We start from the raw sequence: 27,189 nt of genomic DNA, 5'->3' as shown, positions 1-27,189 counted from the left end.
TACTAAATGTTATATCATGTTTCATAATAGCTAGTTTACCTTGAAGTTAGTTTTTATACAGGACCAAGTCATTTGAGCATTTACAGGGACCCCCTTTCTCAAACTAGGCCACCTCATTCAGTGCCCCAGCCTCTCAAATGTCAAAGCATTTCATTGTTAAGTTAAAAAAAAAAAAAAAAATATATATATATATATATATATATATATATATATATATATATATATATATATATATAAATCCTATTTATTTACATGAACTACCGTGCAAAAGTTGTGTGTTGGTAAGATTATTTAATGTTTTGAAAAGTCTCTTCTAATCCCCAAGGTTGCATTTATTTAATGAAAAATACAGTAAAAACAGTAATATTTTGAAATATTATTACAATTTAATGAAAGAGTTTTCCATGTGAATATATTGTAAAATGTAATTTACTCCTGTGATCAAAGCTGTATCATTACTCCTTTAGAGTCACATGATCCTTCAGAAATCTTTCTAAAATGATGAGTTGATGCTCAAGAAACATTTCTCATTATTATCATCAATGTTGAAAACGGCTGTGCTGCTAAATATTATTGACATACATTTTTTCATGATTCTTTGATGAATGGAAAGTCCAAAATCTTTAGAAATCTTTTTTTAATTAAAGGCACAGTGTGTGTGTGTGTGTGTGTGTGTGTGTGTGTGTGTGTGTGTGTGTGTGTGTGTGTGTGTGTGTGTGTGTGTGTGTGTGTGTGTGTGTGTGTGTGTGTGTGTGTGTGTGTGTGTGTGTGTGTGTGTGTGTGTGTGTGTGTGTGTGTGTGCGCGCGTGCGCGTGTGCGTGTAATATGATACTCAGCAAAAAATATATATTTAATATGTTACTGTATATATATATAGTATATGCATGTGCTTTTTTTGTTGAGTATCATATTTATACATCAGGCTTTTATGGCTCATATATGCAATTCATTGCAAATGAATGATAACTGAGAGATGGACAAATACATGTTCCCCAATAGCCTGTTGTCATATTTGACATTTACATTCATATGAAAAAATTGCTAAAATATCAGTCAGAAGACAGAAGGCATGAAGTAGATTGTGTACAACAGGTTTTTCAGCAAAGTTTTGGTCTCATTGATAATTTATAGGCCCTAGAAATGTGCGTATTAAATATGATACAGTAGGCTATAATATATTCATAAGTAGGCATTATGCTTATTGTTCAACAGAATTGGACAAAGAATGTTTAGTTTAAGTTGTGAGAGAATACATGTTTTAAGAATATGGCTAAAATGTTGTAACGCACAATGCCAAACAAGCGTTCTTCTTTCCATGAATTTACACCCCCAAACTGGCGACGCATCCTGGGGGATACAAACATTAAAATAAAAAATAAAAGTCATGTTTAAAAAAAATAAATAAAATCATGACATTTTATTTTTTGTGCCCTAAGAAGATGGAAAATAGCAATAAATTAATTTTCTGATTTCTCTTTATGGTCTTGCCATTTAGAGGGTTAAGTGTCCTAATTTGCATATTGTAGTCAACATTTGAATTCAAAAGAGTAGTCACAAACAAATCCTGTTGTTATGTGTATTTTAATGCATCACAATTTCATTTTGATTAATAAAATGGGCAAAGTCAACCTGTTCACCTGTGGTAGCTTCCCCTTTAAATAGTGTAATTTTGACCTTTGCTCCAGATGCTGTTGCTTCCACTTTGGTATCCCATTTCACCAGTCTATGGAGATGAAGTGCTTAAGAAAGAGAGACACAGACAGGCAAAACAAGACATAGACCGAATGCTCAAAGATGAGAGAAAGCAAAATCATAGTGACTAGTAACACCACCAGACCCAAAATCTCCTTTTTTTTTTATGACAGCCAGTGGAGGAGGGGAGGGGAGGGATGTGGTGCGTTCTTTGGCTTTCACTCATCAGTGAGATCACTGTGTCTTCTGTGAGGAGTGGAGATCTGATGAAAAGCATTGCGAGATGAATGCTCTCTCACGTCACCTGCATTATGCCGGCATGAGGGTGTGCCCATGTGAATACACCTGCACATCTACAGGCTACATACTTAAAGGGATAGTTCAATCAAAAATGAAACTGATCGCATGATTTACTCATCCTCAAGTCATCCTAGGTATTTATGACATTCTTCTTTCAGACGAATACAATCAGTTACATTAAAAATGTCCTGGCTCTTCCAAGCTTTATAATTGCAGTGAATGGGTGCCCAAAATTTGAAGCCCAAAAAAGTGCATCCATCCCTTATAAAAGTACTCCACACGGCTCCGGGGGATTAATAAAGGCCTTCTGAAGCGAATCAATGCGTTTGTGTAAGAAAAATATCCATATTTAACATGTTATAAAGTTCTTCCACCAGATCGCCTTCCGTATTCAACTCACGCAGAAAGTATAACGTCTCTCGCAGTTCAAAACACTTGCGCTATGTCCAACGTCATCGTCGCGCCAGTTACGTTTTTTTTCCATAAGTTGAATATGGGTGAGGGTGAGTAAATCATGGGCTATTTTTTATTTTTGGGTGAACTATCCCTTTATCATGTGTGCTGTAATAAAACCCACAGTGTTCTTGTGTGAACATTTTAAGTCTTTATTCACTGAAAATAGTTGAGCTCTCAAGTCTGTTATACTTGTGCACATTCAAACATGTCGACTTTTAATCTGTAGTTGTCAGACCTTTTCTTATAGAAAGTTTCCCTTGGCAGTTCTGTGTTTATGTCATAAATGCTGCTATCTCTAACAGTTATCATCCATTGTACACGATGAACAGCTGGTTAACTGATAAACAAAAGGTCAGACTAGCTGAGGATATGAATGCAGTTCCTTTGACACTGGCTTCCATCACAACGCCTGATATTCAATCTCACTGTTCACTTTGGTCCTTTTCAGTGGTCAAACCCAAAAGTGTGATGTCACCTTGTTCTTTTTTGAAAGCCATGCTTATCGGAGAGCTGATAAGAACCTGCGACCTTGTTCTCTTTATGTTCTCTGCAGTGTCTGGAAACTCTCACTCACCGTCAGATGGACATGCAGAAGTTCATCGCTGACGGCTGTCGAGAGGCTCTGCTGGAGGAGAAGAGGCGCTTCTGCTTCCTGGTGGACAAGCACTGCTCCTTCTCCATCCAGATCTCAGCTTTCCACGACAAGGTTGGTTACTTCAATTAACACAACTAAGGCCTGTTCACACAAAGAACAGAAACTCTGCAGAAAGCGTCTACACCAATGGTCAAAACATTTTGTTTACTCTAAGCGTTCCCTTTAGTTATGCACTTTATTAAATGGATTTTGATTGGCTCTGAAAATGATTCCAGCAATATATCATTCATTGATTCCAAATCAGGGACTTCAATTGTTACAATGTTGCATTTTTTTTTTCTTGGTTCGTTTCATTCACCTATGGCAACATTTAAAAAGCGTACCAAAATGTTTATGCAAGTCACATGTGAGTAAAACTGTGCTGTCATTGGTCAGAGTGCACCTGCTCATAGCGCATCCATCAAGATGGATTGATAAGTTCATTCCGCAGGCTCATTGTGGCTTTATCTGTAGCTGTCATTACACACACTTTTACACACACTGAAGAGGTGCTCTGTGGTGATAACTAAAGTGCTCATCAACAGAATCAAACACTGCTACTTTTTATATAATACATTTCCATTATAAATTATGATACAGCTTGGTCCAGAGTTCATTTTTTATTTGGGCTGAGACCACAAAATTAAACTTTTCATAAATTGTTCAATTTAAATAAAGTATACTTGCATATATAAATGAATATAAATACAAATCTACATAACAAATTCACAATAAACATATAACCCAACTACAATAATTTAACTCTAAATAACAGCAAAGTAGTCTGTATTCTTGGTATGCTACAAACCAGCTTCAAGTTTCAGCAATTCTTTTGCAGAAATATGACCATATTCTCTGGCTAAATATTTTTGAACGCACCGCCTTGTTGTTTCCATGTCGACGCGTCATACTTCTCACGTGACACACCACAGCCACAATAGTGCTGTATGACAGATGTATCGTTTTTATTATTTAAAAAAAAAATGTATTGATAATATTCACAAACTTGTTAACTATGTCATGAACTATCTGATATTCCGATTTTCAAATATGTGTGAGTGAATGTGTTTTGTCATTTAAGACCCTTTACAATGATCATGTTAGTTTATCTATAATGCGCGATGGGCCGCCATGTCAGTTTGCGCCTCAGAGAATCGGATCTGCCGGATTTACATCACATAAATTCATCCCCGTCTCACGAAATGAAAGTAAGTGACCGCTGAACTGGGAGAAGAATAGAGTGTATCTCATATAAACAAAATTGAAAGGATTGTTTTTTCTTTCAGCCAAAGCGTGAAAGAATGTTTGAATTTAAGTGGCTCCGAAATGAGGCACCGAAATCTGCGTTCTGATTCGGTCCGGTTACATATTGGTTATATAGGTTTCGGTACCCAACCCTACAAAACAGTAGGCAAAAAGTACCCAGATGACCTGCTTCTGGCGAGATTCTGAAGTACGTGTCCGTCCAGTGAATATGCCAATATTATGACGTATGTAGTAAGTCCAGATTGCATTCTTACTACTTACATTCATACTATATAGAACATACTTTTTTAACGCTCACAAAGTAGGTACATTTTCAAGTATTGAAGTGAAAATGTTTGGAAGTGTGCAGTACAAAAAAAAAACTGTGAGCAGGTCTTCTTGCACTTGAATGGTTTAAAGTCGCGCACAGGAATCGGTAAGCGTAATCGAAATGCACGTATCTTATCGAATCCATGGTTCATGGAAATTTGGAACCACTTCTAAATTGGACCCGGTTCTTGATACCCAACCCTATTAACAAGAAAAATAAAAAAGGGAACATGTCAAAAAGGTTGCCAACCCCTGCTGGACAATTAGCAAATTCGTCACGAGAGGAATATCTTCATGATTACTGCAGCAACTCTTGGATCTTCTTGTGTTCTTGAAGGCTCGAGAGCTTCTGTCAGATAACCTGACCGGCTGGCAGGACAAATGCGGTGACGCTACCGATGTCCCCGACACCGTGATGTCCATGATCGAAGGCCTGCGCACTCCAGTGGCGTACACTCCACAGGCGTCTCCAGCCCTCCATCGCCACAGCAGGGTGAGGACACCACCTCCTACACTACGCAATGAGTACAGAGGGCCTGTTGTGTTATGAATACATGCATGCATGTTCTGTACTTGTACAGGCCAACTCAGACGCAATGATTCCCGCACCTCCATTGCCGCCTCAGACGAGTCCCCTGGCCAGCATGTTCATTCAAGAGACCTCAAGACAGGAGAGAGAATCTGGTGAGCATTGCATTACATATTACAGGATATGTATCCTACCAGTCTCACCTCTGACACGGGTATGATCTAAAGTCAACATGATCTCAGATTTGACCCTGTTACTTTCCTAAAATGCAATCCTGATCTAATATTGCATGACTCCGCCTCTAACTTTTTGGCAAATGTCATTAAAAATGAAAAAACACCTCAGGAATAAAATGGTCAAATTACTATGTATTATTTAGGCTACAGGTCTTGCCAATAGTTAATTTTAATACCAGTTAACATAATAAATATAAGTAACAGTAACAGTTACTACTTACTACTACCAGTAACAGTAGATTTTAGAGAAGTGTTTAAATGTAATTTTCTTTCATCTACTATTCATATTTTATTTATAGCTTTATTTCAATTAACGATAATTATTTTTAGTTTATAATTGTTATAGTTTTAAATTTAGTTAACAATAACAACACTGTTTGGGATACATTGAGATGCTTTTTACAGTCAATTTCCTGATTAATAAAATATTTTGTTCTTTTTTTTTTTAATACCCTTTTTCGCATTGAAATATGCCACATGACAAATGTGACAACATTCAAATTCACAATTTGGCAATTCAGTTCAGGGACCTATTGCCCGATATGCCAAATTGTCAGCATCTATATTCAAATGTATCATTACAGATGAAGCTTTTGTCTGTCTTTTCCCCTCTAGACTACAACAACGAGGACAGTGGATTGTCCAGGTCTGTGTCGATGGCCACTGGCCTCAACCTCACAGACAAAAGACCCAAAGTGCGCACCATTTTCCCCCACAAGTCTGGAAACAACCACACGCTGCTGAGCTTTGAAGAAGGAGACATCATCACACTGCTGATTCCTGATGAGAGGGACGGCTGGCTGTACGGAGAGCTGCAGAAAACCAGACAGTGAGTGCAGCTTGTCTCATTTATTATAGGAGCTGCCTGGAGTTTGATGTTCTGTGTGAGTTCACTTTTTAGAAGCACATCTGATTCTGGAGAGCTGGTTCATGAGGACATGTCTATGCTTTTCGTAATGACTCAATAATAATATTAATTTGATTTTACAACCAAAACTTGACTGTTAATCAAACCAAGCCATGAACATTTTTGTGCACCGCTTTAAATTCATAACACATGTTGGAACAGACTTGATTATGGCGAGAATCATCATAATGATTACTTAGGTCAATATTTGGGTCAATATTTAGATCATGATTACATGAAATGTTGCATTTATTGCATTTTTTCTTTGAAAAACTAATAAATAAAAAAATACAGACTAAAGATTTTTCTAGTCGACTAGTAGTCGATCATTTAAGCCATTAGTTAACTAGTCCGCCATTTATGATATTAATTTAATTATTTAAATATATACTGGGGTGGCATCAGAAAATGGTTTGAGTTTCAGGGCTGAGAAAGAATATAATATGAAATTTTTTCTACATTACAGAGAAATACTAAACCAGAATAATGAGCCTTTAAAATATAAATAAAGCGATCCTGCCTGAGAGAACCAGCTAAAGTAATGATTATGAATGTGTCTGAAAAATACAGAAAGACGACTGTCTGAACATTTTAATAATTTATTAATAAACTAGTGTTTTCTGAGTCAATGTCGGAGGCACAGATGAAGTTGACGACACTGACTCTCATCTCCGCAGTATAGTGGATGTTTAACCCCCATTTAACCTTTTTAACCCCCCCCCCCCCCCCCCAAACTCTGACTAATAAATCATAAAAAGGAAAGATTCTTTAAATTGAAAACACTCAATGAAAAACACCTGCAAAATTTTCACTTTATGTCTTTGAATAATTGGAAAATATAACAGTAAGAGAGAAAAATAGATCAGAGCATAACTTTGAATTTAAATAAACAAAAAATTTGAATATAGCACACGTTTATCTAGATTAATATTAATGTTAGAGTGGCCATGTAAAGTGGCTAACGTTAAGCTACTACTTACATGTTTCGAATGATAAGCCATGTTTAATGTTGATGAATGAAAGGTGAATGTTTGGATTTTCTGCCAGACATAACTACCACATGGACCAGCCGTGTTAACAATCTGTCTGTCGGATTGCGTGACAATTCCTGTGGAGTTTTTTTTTTTGTGACTAACCAACTAATTAAAATTTGGTCAACTAAGCCTCTTCTCATTGACTATATTAGGGCAGCCCTAATATATATTTACAGGGCTTGACATTTAGCAGTGGCGTGTAACGCAGTCACTCCAACTAGCCACTTTGGCAGCTTGATGCTTTTCCATTGCATGGTACAGCTCACTTTTTGGAGGTTTTCCACTGTATACAGTACCTAGTACCTGGTACTTTTTTAAGTATCACCTCAGGTAAGGTTCCAAGCGAGCTATACCGATACTAAAATGTGACATGTAAACACTGCAGATCATTGATTGGTCAGAGAGAATCGTCACTACCAGAGTCATTGGATTTGTGACACGAGACACCAAACCCACTAGATTTAAGAAGTCAGCAACAGTCACTTGACTTTTTTAAACGACTTGCTTTAAACGACTGTCACACGCAACAAAAAAAGAAATGGCTGTATCGTGGTCAGTAGACAAGGTGGCGCCGGCGGCAAATATTATAATAATCAGTCTTTAATCCAACCCACTTTAAAGCGGTACTAAACTGTAGTGGAAAAGCAAATGGAGCCAAAATAAAGCGAGCTGAGCCGAGCCGCGTCATGCCGAGACGTTCTATGCTGTGGGAAAGTGGCTTTATATATAATATATACATTTTTAAATTTAGTCTTTTAAAAAGGCATCTGAAAAAATAAACTAAGTGCAATATAGTGTTGTCAAACTATCGATTTTTCGATACATATCGATACTGAAATATCTGAAACGCTTCCATTTCCCCAGATTAGACACACAATACCAGCTGCTCTTTCTCGCCCTCTCATCTCTCAGACAGCGAGTTACACACAAACCCGCCTCCCCTCACTTGCTCATTTAATTTGCTCCGGGTGAATATTGTTGCTGTTACAGGGTTTGAATTTCGCAGTTGGATTGCACGTATTGCACATAATTTTACTCATTCCCGCAGATTTTGTGCTCGCACCCAATATTCGTGCACATAAAGCCACCTTTCAGTACTAAATTGAGTTGTTTTCGCTGCTTATTGCACTTAAACAGTCAGATACACACAAAATAATGTCAAAATGGCGGTCTTGACGAGTATTCACGTAAACGCAGTCAGTTAGGTTTTAAGTGAACGTAAACAGTTAAGAAAGAAAATGTACTGTATGTGTAACAGTTTAATGGATTCGTGCGTCAGGTCTTAAAGTGACAGCAGGTATATGCCAAATTATGAGATAATATTAAAAAGTATTTCCCCATGGTATTGATGTCAAAATTGTGGCCAGTGGAAATGCTGAGTTGCTAGTAACTTTGGAAAACCACTAGCCACAGTGGGTGGTGAGCAAAAAAATTTATGTCAAGCTCTGTACATAAATGTAAATAACATTGTTGGAAGCCAAAATTGTAATTGAAATTTTTTTTTTATGAACTGCCAGTCCTATGATCTATGTGTTTTTAAGAACGATGTGCAGGTGAGGTTTGGCTAGTGAACGTCATCCAGTCAGTCCAGCTCAGATGTTCAGAAGTGGCTCAGGAGCTGGAGAGGCCTCATGTGTACACAGCTGTGGTGGCAGTCTGCAAACCAGCTGTGAAGAAGAAAACAAGTTCATTGTGGTGTCAATCAAAGCCACGTGAAGCCCTGTTAGAGTGAGCAGACGGGGCGGCAGCTTATCTGAGATGCAGAACAGTCTCCCCACGGACCTGAGGACTTTCAGCAGGTGGAGGAGACGTAATCAGAATAACACTGTTATGGCAGAGAAAATGATCTGAACACACCAGCATTCCTGCCAAAAACTGATGTTGTTGGTTTGAGAGAATGCTACCAGATGGCGAAACAGACAGGGTGTGTTCTGAATGCGTTCAGAGCCGCCAATGTCTTTGCCACAAGAGTCAAGTGAGAAGCTAAAGTTGGAATAGAGCTAATAAACTTACAGGATAAAGACAATTCAAACTTCGCAAATTGAGTTCCCGTCGCCTTCCAATGAATCCCTCTTTTATATCTTTGCACTTCAAGTGAATGCATGGGGTGGTGCAGTGGATAAGTGATGCACATCCTGTATTTCGATTCTTAGGGCGTTTTCAGACCTGTAGACCGTTTGCTTTGTTCCGAAAAACAGGGATTTAATCTGTTACAATGTTGCATTTGCTTCTTGGTTCAGTTCGCTTTCACAGGACATTTCTAAGTGGACCAAAATGTGGTAATACAAATCACGTGCAAAAAAACTGTCCTCTCATTGGTCAGAATGCACCTGACAAATATATATTTTTCACATACATATCTTGTTCCACTGAGCGATTAAAGCCCACCTCTTTGAGACGCTTGTTAAACACCTTGTTTTGGATCGTTATTCTGTTCATCCGACCAAATTTCAGTTAGACATTTCACTTTTTCTTCGCTCCATTTTGAGAGGTATTAGCAAAGCAAACACTGCTGCTTTTCTCACAACGTTCATAATTACCATTATACACCGATCAGACATAACATTGTGAAGTGAATAACACTGATTATCTCTTCATCACGGCACCTGTTGGTGGGTGGGATAAATTAAGCAGCAAGTGAACATTTTGTCCTCAAAGTTAAAAATTAGAAGCAGGAAAAATGAGCAAGAGTAAGGATTTGAGCGAGTTTGACGAGGGCCAGATTGTGATGGCTAGACGACTGGGTCAGAGCATCTCCAAAACTGCAGCTCTTGTGGGGTGTTCCCGGTCTGCAGTGGTCAGTATCTAAAAGTGCTCCAGGGAAGGAACAGTGGTGAACCAGTGACAGGGTCATGGGCGGCCAAGGCTCATTGATGCACGTGGGGAGCGAAGGCTGGCTCGTGTGGTCCGAACACACAGATTACTGTAGCTCAAATTGCTGAAGAAGTTAATGCCGGTTCTGATAGAAAGGTGTCAGAATACACAGTGCGTCACAGTTTGTTGCGTATGGGGCTGCATAGCTGCAGACCAGTCAGGGTGCCCATGCTGACCCTTGTCCACCGCTGAAAGCGGCAACAGTGGGCACGTGAGCATCAGAACTGGACCACAGAGCCATGGAAGAAGGTGGCCTGGTCTGATGAATCATGTTTTCTTTTACATCACGTGTGTGTGCGTCGCTTACCTGGGGAACCAGTCGAGCATCTGTGGGATGTGCTGAACAAACAAGTCCGATCCATGGAGGCCCCATCTCGCAACTTACAGGACTTAAAGGATCTGCTGCTAACATCTTGGTGCCAGATACCACAGCACACCTTCAGGGGTCTAGTGGAGTCCATGCCTTGGCAGGTCAGGGCTGTTTTGACAGCAAAAGGGGGACCACACAATATTAGGACATTAATTAGGACATTTGTGGCTGAGTTGCTGTTGTTCCCAATTGCTTCCACTTTGTCATAATGTTATGCCTGATCCGTGTACACTGATACACCCTGGTTTGTGGGTCCATTGGGTCGAATTGCTTTCTCACCACAAGCAGATAATATATGTTATTGGCCACAATAACTTGGAAGTCTTTACATTTTGGTTAATCAGTAGTGACTCACTTAGTTGTTTATATATGTTGGTGGTGTTCTGCAAACTTGTCTGAACCCTATAGGGAACGATTCATGAAGTCAGACTTGTCACCTAGCAACCCATTAATATGTGCCAAATGATATGCAAGCACCATTTGCTACATGAGGCATTTTTAAGCACTACTACGACCTGTTCAGACAAAGTGACTGAGTGCTTCTATTTAAAGAAAACTTCAGACTGATTGACGGTTCTTATTAATAATACATTTGCCAGGTCAAATAAAAATGTCCTCTCGTGTTCTTAAATGCCAAGCAGGAAATGGTCTTAAAATCACTGGTGAAACTTTCCAGCTCATGTCTACAGATCACTGTCACTGTATCACGGGCACAGATTTTAACATTCTTCACATGGAATATGAACATGAGGGAAGAAGTGGAGAGATTTGGCCTGAGATTTGTGGCGTCTCCATTGTAAGCGATATGCTCTGTTGACTTGTAAGTGAAAGTGAAAGTATTTTTAAAATGCTGCGGAAAACACAGACGGAATCCAGTCATAAAAACGGAATTTACTGTATAATGCGGAATGTCACAGAATTTGAAACATTAATAATTATTACAGTAAAAGCAGTATATAGAGAACTGGATTGGTCATGATGTCATATTGTATAAGCTCACGCGTTATATTGAATTAATAGGATTTTACTGAAATCTCCCTGAAGTCTTCCTGTACATTCTTACAACACAAACACAAGGGGGTGGGGGCCTGATTTCATAGGGCCCTAACTAAAGCAACAAATCTCCACTTTTGATTTCATGGGGTCTTCAAAGGCCCACCGCTGCAGCCATTGCTTTTATAATAAAATCACTGCCTTATGCCATACATTTTACTTCAATTACTGACAGATTTTACATCCCCTGGCCTTCTGTGAATGGCGTTCTGTAGGTTATTTAGCCTATTTATTCAGATGTCCTAATGAAATGTGGCATTTAGGCCCAATCCCATTTCTACCCCTTAGCCCTTCTCTTTCCCCTACCCCTTCGTTTTGCGCGTTCACGTGAAGGGGTAGGGGTGTCTCGATTCTTTTTTGGCTGGAGTGGTAGGGGTAAGGGGAAGGGCCAGATAGCCCTTCAAACGAAGTTTTTTCAGGACCACACTTCGAACGAAGGGGTATGAGGAGTTTCCCTCCACCGACTACCGTGCTGCATAGAATGTGTGTGTGTTGCCACTCGGGATCGATCACTGCGTGTCGCCTGGCTGCCATTTCTCCGTAGCTTGCTAAACGCACTATTTGCGGGATTTGAACACATATTAATAATAGTTAAAAAAATATATATCTGGTCATCCTTCATAACGCAGTCAATATTTACAATACATATCATCTGTAAACTCTCGCGTTACCAAGGCAACGACTGACTTGACGTATAACGTATGAACATTATCGCAGCACCAGTAGATAACGAAACCATATCCGTACCGGGCTACCGGCCGGCTCGGATCAGCACGGAATGGAACGGTCAATAAACAAAGAGAACAGTTTGGTCCAATGGAAAAGCGGCTTCACTAGTCTTGTATGTTCTGTATCATTCTGTATCATCTTAGGAAACTCTGGCTCATATGTTTTTGAACTGAAAACGAGCGACATTTTATTAAGTCCAAATACAGCGCAAAACTCTGTTGGGAGTGAGTAATTTGTTAAACGTGCTTGCGCCTGATTTCTGTTAGATATAGCCTACGCACTTCATTGCTGTTCATACTGGTTAAATGTCACAGGATTTTATAATAAAAGAAACGGGGTATGATGAGGTGTAATGGTATAGTAGTGGTGTCCCATTTCTTAGGGGAATATTTTCACCCCCTACGCCTTGGCACTCTGTTTCAAGGGGCAAGGGGAACAGGTAGGTGTAGGGGTAGGGGAAGGCGAAGGGGTATAAAATAGAATTGGGATTGGGCCTTAGTCTCCATATATCACTAAAAGAAACATGTCGGATGGAACCTGAAAGTGCCTAAATATACAATATGTTTGACTAGTTGTTCAGACGTTTAGACATTCCACTGACTTTTAAAAAATCATGTTAAAATGTATCAAATATGATAAGTCAGAACATTTATTTGTTCATCTCTCAATCATCATTGTATTGCATTGTATTGTGTTTAAAAGAACATACTTATTGAATTATTGAAGTAACCCTTTAAGGTTTTCTTTTAGTTAATTAAAGGTACAGTGCGTAATATTTGAGGATCTATTGACAGAAATGCAATATAATATACATAACTATGTTTTCAGTGGTGTATAAAGACCTTACATAATGAACCGTTATGTTTTTGTTACCTTAGAATAAGCCTTTTCTATCTACACACACCGCGGGTCCCCTTACCGTGAAGTCACCATTTTGCGCGACCATGTTTCTACAGTAGCCCTAAACAGACAAACTTCTCTCCAGAGCGCTAGCTACTCTCTGCTCTCTCAGACGACATTTGTCCTGTGTCGGCCACCATAGCTTATCTGTGCTTTGAAAGGGACGGGTGAGCAGTTGCAATTCACAACCTCACCACTAGATGCCGCTAAAATGTACACACTGCACCTTTAAATATCATGTCACGAAGACATATTATTGGCAGATATTGATATTTATATATATTTTATGTAAGTAGTCTGTGATTAAAGATCTCATTGATTTACATTACAAGCTTTCAGAATTTTATGTTATTACTTTTTGGACTTATAAACAGCAGCAACTAACACTAAAGAGTTTTTTCCTCTTCAAGTCTGAGCTACATATTTTCACCATATCATAATATATGAGCCACAAAAGCCTGATATATCAAATATATACACACATGCAAACATTTTAATTGATTTTATCTAAAGGCTCAATGAAATGTTCCATTTACAAAAAAAAACAAAACTAAATTCTTGACTATTATATCATATGTCAGGCTTACAGTGTTAACATAATCCAGTCTCTGCTGGTACACTTGATCAGAGAGGAGGGCCGCTACTGTATGTTCAGAGTCTACATAAAACTCCACACATGTTATTTGTCTTTCCCCATGCCTTTCAGGGGTGGAGGTGATTCTAGTACCTGAGTTTCCCATCATATTTTTCACATTTACATTCCCTCGGATTATAAGAATAAAGTCCATAGGAGAACGCTCACACCAAGACAAACACTGCCACAGGCTATGTGCATTTGATGTCGACGGTGACCTCACACCGCCACACGTTCAGATGACGGCCCTACACTTGGATTTCCTTTCTGAGAATGCAATGCAACTCTACATGTTCAAATTGCTTTCAAAATGCTTCTCTCAGTGCTTCATGTCCAAAAATGTCAAGACTACGTTCAGTAAACACAGAGCAGACATTATAACAGCCATTTATCCAGGCTCAGATAAAAACACCCACTCTTCTTGTTTCAATATAAGTGATTTGTGTTGTCTGTCTGTGTGTTTTTACAGGCGGGGCTGGTTTCCATCATCTTACTGCCGTGCATACACAGAGCCAGCGGTAAATAACAGGTAATCAGATACCCCACACACACTAACACGGTTCTTTGTTGTCCTGATTAGCTCTGATACTGATCGCTGCGCCTCAGAAGAGAAGGAAACACAAGCTTCACAGCAGTCAAGCCCTTTTTAAGACTATTACAGCCATTATCTCAAAAACCACATCCTCAGATATTAGATTCTTTCTGTATTGCATGGATCAACAAAAGGTGGGATATAAGCTTTTTGTCACTAATACAATTGTTTTCAGACAGGTTTCCTGAACACTCCCCATATCCACTTGAACAAACCGTTAGTCCTGCCCTAGTCTCGCATAGCCAGACCTTCAGACTGACGGCTGACTGGACTATCGCAGCTTTCATTGGTCAAGGACCGCCCAAGAGGACGTTTGACTGACAAGTAACGCAACCAATCACAGTTCGCTTTGTTCCGTGTCATGTTGAGGGGCGTGAAAATATAAAGTCGATGTCCCTGCAATAACAGACCGGCGTGCGTCTATTTATTATTTATTCAAGAAACATTGTGCAAGTTTACTGCAACAATGGCGACGTGAACATCACATACATTTGAAAATCCAGCGTTTAGTCGATCCCGGTAAGCGCTCATTGTCACAGTTGTAAACACGACTGCGTTCTTCTTTCACAAGGGAGTTTGGCGTCACAGCATTTGTTTCCAGGCGGACCGTTAAAGAAAGCAACACACTCGTCTCACGGACATCCTGTAGAATTCAACCAATCAGATGACGACTTCGAAACCCCTGAAGTGGTTCCAGATAAGTGTGCCATATGCGTTCAGCCAACGGTCCATGGGCGTCTATGGCTGAGGCTAGTCCTGCCCCAAACTCACACCATTGGTTGTCAGGCTCAGACAAAGAGCAATGTTTTAATAACATAAATAGCATTTTAAAAAAGCTTTCAAGGGATATTCCACCCAAAAATGAAAATTCTGTCATTTAATCACCCTGATATGGTTCCAAAAACAAAGGGAGATATTCTCTGAAGGATGTTGGTAGTCAAACAGTGTCAATTCCCATTGACTTCCATTGAATGGCCCAAAGTCAATGGGAACCGAGAATGTCTGATTACCAACATTGTTCAAAATATCGTCTTTTGTGTTCAACAGGTCCTACAGGTTTTGAACGACATGGTGAGTAAGTGACAGAATTTTCATTTTTGGATGAAATGGATGAGGTTTGGTTAAATTAAATGATTTAGCTGCAGATTTTCCACACTCTCTGACTGTCATGCAGTCAGCAGAGAGTGAAACACTAGAAATAGGCTTACCCAGACTGACCCAGGCGTGCTTTATAAGACTTCTAATCCTGTGTGCTCTTTCCCACTGATGTTATCCACAGTGTGTGTGTGTGTGTGTGTGAGGTCAGATCATGCACCTTACCTCAGCTGATGTTTGCTTGAAGAACACAAGACTTGATGCTTTCTGATGTTAAATGAAATCCTATCCCCATGGACCCTGAGGGGGTCCCTGTAATGCCTGATCAAAAAGCCTTTTATGTTGCTGCAAACACTGAGACACCAAATTCAGTTTGCTGATTATGACTGGTAACGGCTTGGGCAGCCCTTGCTAACTCACCATTTAACTTATTACTGTGTAGAAAAGTCAAAAAGTCATAAAAAAAATCTAGGTAATATAAATTTGTGTAGTTATGTTCTTTTTCAAGTATTTCTTCATAGATACGATTCTCTGAGTGAATACAATCTATCTGGAAAGTGTGGGAACCATATTGTTAACCATAAGCTAACTGAAAACTAACAACAACAAAAAAGTGTTTTACTTGACAGTTTGTAACTCAAAACAGTTTGGTGTCAGTAATGTTTTTTTTATAGTAAGAAATTCATATTTTATTCAGCAAGGATGCATTACATTTATCAAAAGTGACCGTAAAGACATTTAATTCTATTTCAAATAAATGTTCTTTTGAACTTTTCTACTCCTTAAAGAATCCTGAAAATTAAGGTTTCCACAAAACATATTTAGCAGCACAACTGTTTTCAACATTGATAGTAATCATAAATGTTTCTTGAGCATCATATGCAAATGATTTCTGAAGACTGGAGTAATGATGCTGAAAATCACTCTTTAATTGATCACAATAATAAATTACATTTTACAATATATTCACAAGGGGAAAAAAATATTTTACATTTTAAGAATAATTCACAATATTACTGTTTTCACTGAATTTTTGATCAAATAAAAGCAAATGTCCTGGCTCTTCCAAGCTTTATAATGGCAGTGAATGGTTGTTTCGGTTTTGAAGTCCATAAAAGTGCATCTATCCATCATAAAACTGCTCCACACGGCTCCGGAGGGTTAATAAAGGCCTTCTGAAGCGAACCGATGCGTTTGGGTAAGACAAATATCCATATTTAAAGTTATATGATGATAGATGCGCTTTTATGGACTTCAAAACAGAAACAGCCATTCACTGTCATTATAAAGATTGGAAGAGCCAGGCCATTTTTAATATAACTCTGATTTTATTTGTCTGAAAAAAGAATGTCATATACACCTAGGATGACTTGAGGGTGAGTAAATCATGGAATAATTTTCATTTTTGGGTGAACTAACCCAAAAATGAGCTGAATTAAGCTGTGTGTATTGTTTTATGTTCTGGGAATCACTGGTTCAGGGGGTTGACGAAATTTCCCTTGATACCACACAAAGCTTATTGAACATTGAACTGTGTGTTCACTATACATTATTTGTAAGGTTAATAAATGCAGAATAAATAAAGGATGGGATCAGTGTTCTGATGGTGGCGTGATTGTGTGTTATAGTATTGCTGGAAACCCTCCGATACGCAGTAAGAGCGTGGCCAACCTCATGCATCAGGACCCAGAGGACGACATGATGGTTCTGCCTCCAGCGGACTACAGCGATTCGCCCAACAGAAGAAACTCCACCAAGAGTCTGATGCAGACATACACCCCATACACTGAAAACTCGGTCAGTCTTCTTCATCTTCCTCCTCATCTCTTTCCCGTCTGTTCATATTTTGGTTGATCTTTGTTTTACTTGTGATTGTCATCTCACAGGCGATAAAATAGGCCAACAAATCCCATTTACTTACATTGAACTGTATCATAGAGGTGTAAATAACCTCCCAGGACACCATGGCAACACCATGGCATCATGGCAGTGAGTTTTCCATTGGCAAGCATCAAAAAGAACAAGTCTGTTTAAGCTCTAAATGCTTTTAGTTTTAGGATGGGCTGTTAATTTCATTTAGCCCAGAACAATTGAAGGTCTTGTGAAGTCCTCTCAGGTATAGGTGTGGTTATAAATGTGTCTCAGTCAGTGTCTAGGCCGTGCCGTGCCGTGACGTGTATACAGTCGTAGCCCTTGTGTCTCAGTGGATCAGAGGATCAGGATCACTTTAAAGAGGATTTCCAGTGGAGCAAAGCTAAATCCAAACTGCTCACATAGACGAGTGTCACCTCAGCATTAAAAAAGTCTACCCTTCTTTTAGCGTGTTTGGTATTTGCATAAAAAAACTAAATAGGATTCACTTATAAGTGCACACAATTTGCTTATTTTTGCTGGAAATTCAACCCCCTAATTTATTTATAACGTAAGCATGTAGGTGGTTGTGTTATGTAATATGTACATTAATAATTCAAATAATAAATAAATGAAAAAATTAAGAAATGAAAGAGACTCTCTAACTTTCTAACTTAAAGGCTGCAAACCCAAAAGATAAGATTATTCATAACAAATAATTGATATGAGCAAAACCAGCTTCACATTATGAAGCACTTGAAGTTTAATCGCAAGACTCAAAACAGCATGATAAAAAGAGTGGACACATTTTGAATCTGTTGTCAAATAGCCGATATAAACACACACAGATCTGATCAGTTGAACTCAATATTAATGCACCATATTGCTTGACTATGTTTGCAGCGGACCGCAGGACCTGAGGATCAATACGAAATCACTCATTTTAATCAGTGACGAGGTTCGTCCTGGAAGTAATCTATTTTACACATTTCTACCAGAATATAGTAATATAACAGGGGTCCTCAAATAGCGGACCGGTAGCACCATTTCTACAGTTTAAAGTGAGCAGCACATCAAAACAACGGAGCAACACAAGCGCTCAGGGCTGTTAATGATGATGATCTTTTGCCGCTATATCCTCTAATATTTTTATCTATAGCCAAAATCACTTCATTTAAGCCCTTTCTGTTTTGTGCGTGTTGCTTCTCTCTTCCGCTAAAGATGTAAAGCGCTACAAGAGCTGCAAATGACGTGGTTATTTTAACAACTGTAGCAAAAACAGCAAAATAGATTCATCCTTTCGCTAAAAATGGATGCTTTCACTTAAACATTGCATAAAACGAGAATCCAGCATTTACATTTATTTTTATCTGTGCCCAAAGTCTAAATCCAAATTCGGATAATTTAATCACAGTTTAAATAACAGATTATAACAGACACAATGTTGACCGTTTAGTCACTGGCTTGATTTACTGACACATAGACAAAGAACATCATGAATCATTATATATCAGAAATCACTGGTCACTGATCAGGCATAAGAATTAACAGCATTACTTGCATGTTGTTGCATTACTGTCGAGTCCATATCGTAAAAGTCTGCGACTGATTTACCAAAGAATCCACAGTGAAATGTACCGATAACGAATACAAATAAATAATGCTCAACTGAGACATTCGCATTGTTGAAAATAAATAACCACATTCCAAGCATTATGATCCTTTGGAAGGTAATGTTATTTGTAGTCCAGTGATCCTGTATCGCACTTCTCTCCTCGTCATCTCACTAACACACCAGTGGGCAGGGCCAAAGTTGCAATGATGAAGTAGGTGTTGATTTTCTTCTGCAGAGGCGGTCTTTCACCGATCTATCATAGATAGGCACATGTCACAATGAGTCGTTCGCTGGGCTTGGTTACAATAAAAGCTGTTTTTGGACTAACAAAGAAGTTTTCAGTTCTGAAACTTACCGGATATTCTTATAGTATGATGACCTCTTATGTCAAGGAAAAGTTGATTTCTCAATTCATGTCCCCTTTAAGGAGAGATGACTGACAGGACGATGTCTGTGGATTTGTTGCATAACAGACCCTGAGAGTCATTGACAAATATCTTATCTTGTAAAATGTGCGGTCAGTACCGTTGATGCTGTCTCCCTTATTGGCGATCACATGTTTTGTGAGGATACATTCATTCATTATTCATTCATTTTACCATAGTGAATAAGTGCTCGTCATATATCACAACTATTCAGTGTTTTCAACCACATTATTTTAGGTTTCATACATTCAAATACACATAAGTACTAGCAAAACAATACATTTATAGCTTGTAAAATACACACTGGTGTCTATGGTGTTTTATATCAGATACACATTTTGTAAGTTACTATAAAGTTTACTCTATTCTTCTCCCTCATAGAACTGGATGAATTGATGTGATGTAGATCCGATTCTTTAAATGGCGGCGCCCAGCGCATGTTATAGATCGACTAATATGATCATATTATGATTTATAAAGGTTTTTAAACGACAAAACACATTCACTTCCACATATGTGAGAACCGGAATATCAGAGAGTTCATGACATAGCTAACAAGTTTATGAATATTTTGAATAATTAAGGAAAAACTAGATAAAAGCGATACATCTGCCATACAGCACTATTGTGGCTGGGGTGTGTCACAGGATAAGCATGATGCATTGCCATGGAAATAATAAGGTGATACGCTCTAAAATAACGGTGGCCTTAAAAAAATGTACGCTGGGGGTTAAGTACTGTATTAGTTATTAGTGATGCTGTTATTACTACTGTGTTATTTAGTGTCTGTTAAAGTATTGTAGTTGGGTTAGTTTTTATTGTGAATTTATGTAATTTTGTATTTACTTTAAGTATACTATAAACTTTCAATATATTGTGTTTCTAACATGACAAGATATCCTAAAACATAGTAGCCTGTTGTATTTACATGCATGCAAACACATGAGGCAGAACTGTGGGCAGGGACACATTCCTGCTAATGCATGTAAATGAGGGTATTTTGTTTATTCCCAGAAGATCCTGTGTTGTGTTGCGCCCACAGCGATTTCACCGAGCAGCGTGTTGCGTAAAGCCTCTCGTCAAGCAACACAACACCCAGAACTGTGTAATGCCACGGTCCAGGTCTATTGTATTATGCTCATGCTAATTTTAGTGGTAGGGCTAGTTTAATGAGACACATGATCTCTTTCCAGGTGCTCTTTTAATGAGGTGTAATGCCTCTGAGAAAGCCATCTTGATGTGTAGCGTTATTTGTTTGGAGGAAGCCCTGATTTGTGATATTTTGTGGGGTGCGGGTGTCAATGGCCAGGCTCTGAAAGTGGATACTCCTCTCTCTGGACGCGGTGAAATATTCATCGCTCACCAAATCCTCCAGCGAGCCCCGGCCTCCCGTCACACAGACACACACACACACACACATCCGGGCCACGGCTCAACCTTTCCGATGGAATTCCACACGGACTTCAACCTGAAACCTGCTCCAGATCCACCCATTCATTTACCCCGTCGGCACCAGCGACTGTGGCTCACCTCCTGATATTGCGCACACAATAGATGTACCAGAGCCAGATCTGTAGGTGTGAAGCCCTGTTGTTCGGCACCTGTCCTCCCTGCCGAGGGTTGGCTCATCGTTGTGGCGAACGAGGGACTCGTGCCATGCAATTACTCAAGCAATCCCGTCTCTCTGCCCTGGAAAGCCGGGGTAAACACGGGCACTCTTCGTAAAAGCTCCCTGTATTAGTAGCTGTCTAGCAGGAAAGGAGCTCTTCCTGTTCAAGTGAAGGTGTATTTTTCCCACACACAAAGTGTTTGATCTGTGCAGGTGAGAGGTGGGGGAGGACGGGTCTTGAACGCTCACAGGTGAAGGCATTGTGTGAAAAATGCTCCCTACCTGGTTTTCTGTGTGCGTGAAAGAGAAAAGGAAAACAACTGAGACTGATGCAAGACTGACAATAGATGTGAATCTCAGAAGAATGCAAATAGTGACACTGTAGCCTGTGTGACACTGACATCAGAACATCTGAATGCAGTCTTACTGTATGGCACAAAAACGCAAAGTAGCATCTAACCAGATTAACACGATTTATATGCCCAAGTTGAAGTCAAAGACAAGATCTTGCTGCTGTCTGGAGTGAACCAATATGATGCCAGATGCCCACTAAGTGAATCAAGAGGCTCCTCTTGCCTGTGTAGAGTTACTGCAGTGCACAGCTGCCCTCTGGTGGAGACCCGCTCAGATTTCAGTCCTCACTATTATCATACAAGTATTGCCGTTACTCATACTCATAACTTACGCATTTCAGCAAATCACTTAAATTCATCTTGTGCTGTTTGTGCTACGAACATAAACGGTGCCTCAAATTGTGTGGCTTGTCAGAGGTGTGTTGATCCGACTTGGGGTTTTCAACTGGGGAACAATGAGCAAAAACTCTCACAGACTTACAACAAAAGAGGGACTGAAGTAGGGCTGCACGATTTAAGGAACAAATCTGAGATTTTTCTGATAAAAATTGCTATTTTAAATTATTTAAAAAATGTCAAGCTCCACGTATGCTGTTTCTTTGTAGGACTGATTAATTTATACATTAATATGGCTATAATAATAATTATTATTATTACTAAATAAAAATATTAAACAAAATAAGAAACACTACTATTGTAATATTTCACTGTAAAATAAAAAGAGTATTTAATAAAATATAATACATTTTATTTTACAATATTTATGGCTGCGAATTAAAAAAAAGATTTTTTAGATATTCAGATTTGCTCTGCTTGTTTGTAGGGCTGCACGTTTTGGCAAGACATTTGGTGATTTTATATATCAATATGACAATAGTAATAATAATAATTATTAAATACATAATGTATATAAATACACACTCATTCATGTATATATTTAAGAAATATTTGCCTGTATATACTGTATATGTGTTTTTATATATATATATATATATATTTTTTTTTTTTTAATATAAAAAAAATTCTTAACTATACATGCATGTGTGTGTATTTATATATACATAATAATTATACACAGTACACACATATATTGTGTAAACACAAACTTTTATTTTGAATACGGTTAATTCATTTGACAGCACTATTATTAAATACAAATATTCAACAAACCAAGGAATATTACATAATTTATATTATATAAAAAAATATATATTTAAGAAAAACTCTTATTTTACAGTATAAATGTAAAATTACAAATCTAATAATTTTGGCTGCCATAATTCAATGTTAAACCATCAGTTTCTTTTGATTAAAAACTGCAGGGAGCCCTTAAAGCTTCACTTATGTTGACAAGCGCTTGACAATGTTTGGCACATGTTGTGTCCCGAATGCACATGAAAAGCGGCTCAAACTCAAGCACATGCAGAGATGAGTTTGTGTGGAGCAGCGTTTGCTGTGTATCAAGCCAGTCTGAGCCGCTGAAAACACCAGGTCATGAGCTGCTCATGTGTGAATTAACACAGTGCCGCACTTCACCCTAAAAACACGCATTATTCAATTACATCACCGCCTTTGATTTTGTCACAATTTTACTCCACTAACCCTAACCCTAATCTTTTAGATACATGCAGCCCTATAGTCATATCTAGATGCCAGAATATCAGAGATTAGTGGGTGGACTCTTGACTAACACACGTTTTAATATCTGCTTTTAAATTTGCATCTTGTGATATTTTGAGTATTGTTTTGTTTATTGATGCCACCTCTTATGCATGTGTTTTGCATATGCATGTGACAGTGGCCTGAGGTATAAAAAAGCACGCACTTACAGCCTATGAAAGACTCTCTTTTTGTAGAAGACACTTTCAGTTTTCAGCTCTCATACCTGATGACGGTAATCAGATCGTGTGTGCTTTAATACCGTCACACGACGTTACTCGTGTTTCCAGCAGGACTAGATTCCAGACCTTCAGTGTGCTCAACTCTTCCTGATAGACATAAAATCTGAATGACTGCTGGATGTAGGAACGTCTTGACCTTCCACACTATTTAGAGCCATACTACTCAGACTATTTCTGCAGTTTTTTTGGATGTATACTGCACACAATATGAAACATTTCAGTATGCATGGAATCCATAAATGATAAATGTTGTTCCCCCCTCTGAGATGAACACATTCCTGTGGTACCTGGCTTATCTGCTTGTCACCAAGCTCGTAGATCGCTGTCTACTGTAGATGTGTGACCTGTCCTGCTCTTTGTTTCCTGTAGGTCCCTCTGTCAAACGGGCTGCCAAAGCATCCTGTCCTAGGGTGAGTATCAACTAGTGAATTGTTATGCAATTAAAGATTTTTGACAGTGATCAATTCAGTAGAGAGCAGCTACACAAGCTTTCATATCTTACTGCATAATGGGCAAAACAAAATCTTGAATGTGTCAAGCAACACTTTTAACTATTCAGAACCAGACTAGACTGTAAAAAATAAATGCTGTGTTGTAACCACTAGTTTCTATATAAAGAGGCTTGTAAACATAAATAGTTACTTTTATTAGGTTAATTAGGATTTGGATATACATTAGACCTTTCCATAGACTACTTTTTGTCAAGGTTTAGACATTTTTTGTTTGAAATGTTGATTTGAAGTGTCAGTTTTTCCATTTAATTTTACTACAGTCAAACCAGAACACAGGGAAAGATATTTTGTTACATATTACATAAAAATTGTATAAAAATGTAACGACTTTAAAAGGAATTCTTTATCAGAGGTTAATCAATCTGATCTGATCTCAACCTCTTATTTGAGTGGTCTGGCTCAATTTTGCCATATTGTTACAGCCACACCAGTTCATTTGTGTGTGTATGTGGAAAGGCTGATTTATACTTCTGTGTCGGACCTATGCCGTATCCTCAACGTCGCAAGTTACGCGTGGGTTTTCATTTTTACTTCTGCGTTGTTGTCCGCGTCAATGTGCAATTACACATGCCGTTAGTAGGCAGTGTCCACCGGCATGTTGATGGTCTAACCCACAGTATCAATGCAAAAGCCAAAGAAGAAGCGGCTTGTTTGTGTACATTGTCGGAATAGCTGCAGCAGTGATGGTGGCAAATAGATAGCGACTTTTCTTGCAGCTTGAGTTGTTGTATCTAATACAAATTAAGCATCTCTAGTTGATTAGTAGAGGTAAATAAGAGGCGATCTGGCGCTGTAATGTGTTTTTGAAATCATGCAGAGCTCGTGGCGCTGTTTTCGGTATCGGTGGCTCGTGCACAAACGCTTCAATCGATCGACTTTATTCATTCCGTTGAAATCACAAAACGAAATGCACCCAAATGTGTCCCTGTTCTTGATATACAATCACTGATTAACATCTTTGGTTTTAATGAGAAAATAAATAAATTATACAAGGGTGGATTAGAACCCAAAACCTCTGGCACGCTTAACATAAATTCTACCACTAGACCACCAAGAGCTCACACACACTCACAGCGGATATATGTATTTATTCACTCACATAAAGAATCTCTGGACTGCAAAATATTGTGTTATATAGGATGAAACTATCATCCCATTTCTGGACACACACACACTCCTATCGCAGATTTTTTTTTAAATTGACCTGAGGGAGGGGTTCTGGCAGACCAATCACAGCACTTGCGGTCCGCGTAGAATTGACGCGTTGTTACATTTTTGGAGAGGTGCACATCAGGGTACGTCATAGGCTACGCGTGCCACACGCAAACTACGACGTTCACTCGACGCAGAAGTATAAATTGGGCTTAAGTGAGTGTGGTATTTGAGTGGGTTAGTGTTGTCAAAAGTACAGACACGAGACCAAGTTGGTACTAAATACATGGTATATAGCACAGGAAGGTACTATTTACAGTTTCTAAAGATGATATAAAAATCTAGGTGTTCTAAAATCTGTGGTTGTATATGAACAGCCAGAGTAACACTGTTGTGTGTCTGTAGGGGAGGGAATCCATTCGCTACAGTAAAACTTCGGCCCACAATCACCAATGACAGATCAGCCCCCGTCATCTGATGGACACCACAGCTGGCCTTCATGCACTACAGTGAACACACGCATTCCCACAGGGCTCGCTGGATTCAGACAGAGACCCTCCGCTGAGGATGCTGGGATTCACAGTAACACACTTAAGCACACAGACACCACATACTGTTGAACCACTATTTATGCCTGTCCCCTTAACCTCCACCTCTCTCTCTCTATAAGGGAGAGAGAGAAAGAGAATATATAATAGTTATATATATACATCTTGAATTGAATGTGTGTATATAGAGAGAGATTCAATGTGTATGCATTTAGTTGTAAGGATCACCAAGACAGGTAGTCAGAGTGTCATTCTGTAAATACACGAGATGATGAGCGTGATCTTAACTTTTTTAAATCATTATCAAGAGGTCTTTTCTATATTAACACTAGATGGGAACCTTCTTTAGCAGAAACGTCCTGATGATAGTGAAGTGAACCGAGATGCTGTTGAAGAATTCTACTTGTTGTAGGTGCAGTCTGAACTGGTCACTATTCCTTAAACACTTGAGCCCAATTATCCTGGTAACCAGTGGAATGAGCTTGACCTGATGGAGATCCCAGTGAAGGTCATCGATTGGAAAGCAGAGCCATGTTTATGCACACGTTTACCAGAGTTAGCTGGCTAACTCGCTCAGCTGGCCTTTAGGAACACAGTCAAGCTCCAGTTTGACCCGGAAGACAACACCACCTTCTTTTAGCATTTTAGGCTGATTTTATCTTCTTTTTAGATCATCCATTTTGTTTTAGGTAAAAGGGAGCTTTGCTTTTATCAACGTAGCCTCAGCGTTGAATAATGATCCATTGTCGGTCAGTGGATGGTGATTTATCTATCTTCTGCTTTGGGGAAACTATTCATTTGGCTTTGATTGTATCAATGCACTTTTCCGTTGATGTTGGCCTGAGATCTTGTAGATCATTGCTGTATGAAAATAAAAATATTTTTGTTTTTAAATGTGTTTGTGTTAAAATATGAGAGTAAATGTTGCAACTCCAAAAGAGAGATTGAGTAATTCCCATTAGAAACACTGAATGAGTGTGAATAATTGGTGATAAATATGTAGAGCAGGGGTTTTCAGAAGGTTCCTCAGCGCGCCAGCACAGCATATTAATCATTCGTGTTAGGACAGACATTCATATGCAATGCTGCGGAGGCTTCAGGAACGGAACACAACTTATACTTTATACTTATATTATACTACTACTTATATTTTTCTATGTAAATGTTGCAAGGAAACATTGTTTTGGGGTATAACTGATATCAAAAACTGCAGCACTAGATTTTCAAAGTTACCAAATTTCACCAGTTATAATTTGTGTGTGTGTATATATATAGTGAGGAAAATAAGTATTTGAACACCCTGCTATTTTGCAAGTTCTCCCACTTAGAAATCACGGAGGGGTCTGAAATTGTCATCGTAGGAGCATGTCCACTGTGAGAGACATAATCTAAAAAATAAAATCCAGAAATCACAATGTATGATTTTTTAACTATTTATTTGTATGATACAGCTGCAAATAAGTATTTGAACACCTGTCTATAAGCTAGAATTCTGACCCTCAAAGACCTGTTAGTCTGCCTTTAAAATGTCCACCTCCACTCCATTTATTATCCTAAATTAGATGCACCTGTTTGAGGTCGTTAGCTGCATAAAGACACCTGTCCACCCCATA

General features: G+C 38.7%; 1 protein-coding gene across 1 annotated transcript in view; it reads left to right on the top strand.

The window, feature by feature from the left end:
• The window catches only part of baiap2l1b (BAR/IMD domain containing adaptor protein 2 like 1b), an 80,617-nt gene extending 54,147 nt beyond the window's left edge, over window positions 1-26,470 (top strand). Inside the window, exons 7-14 of the mRNA XM_079833052.1 lie at window positions 3,002-3,154; window positions 4,995-5,150; window positions 5,239-5,341; window positions 6,038-6,251; window positions 14,393-14,452; window positions 17,239-17,407; window positions 23,734-23,774; window positions 25,434-26,470. Coding sequence (XP_079689178.1) covers window positions 3,002-3,154; window positions 4,995-5,150; window positions 5,239-5,341; window positions 6,038-6,251; window positions 14,393-14,452; window positions 17,239-17,407; window positions 23,734-23,774; window positions 25,434-25,506 — 969 coding nt within the window. The 3' untranslated portion in view covers window positions 25,507-26,470. The remainder of the gene's footprint in view (window positions 1-3,001; window positions 3,155-4,994; window positions 5,151-5,238; window positions 5,342-6,037; window positions 6,252-14,392; window positions 14,453-17,238; window positions 17,408-23,733; window positions 23,775-25,433) is intronic.
• Window positions 26,471-27,189: the final 719 nt, after the last annotated feature.

This window comes from Gobio gobio (genome assembly GCF_949357685.1).
Source record: "Gobio gobio genome assembly, chromosome: 1".
In the NCBI taxonomy this organism is placed as follows: domain Eukaryota; kingdom Metazoa; phylum Chordata; class Actinopteri; order Cypriniformes; family Gobionidae; genus Gobio; species Gobio gobio.
The sequence above is the reverse complement of the archived record's forward strand: the minus strand, read 5'-3'. Positions and strand labels throughout refer to the sequence as shown.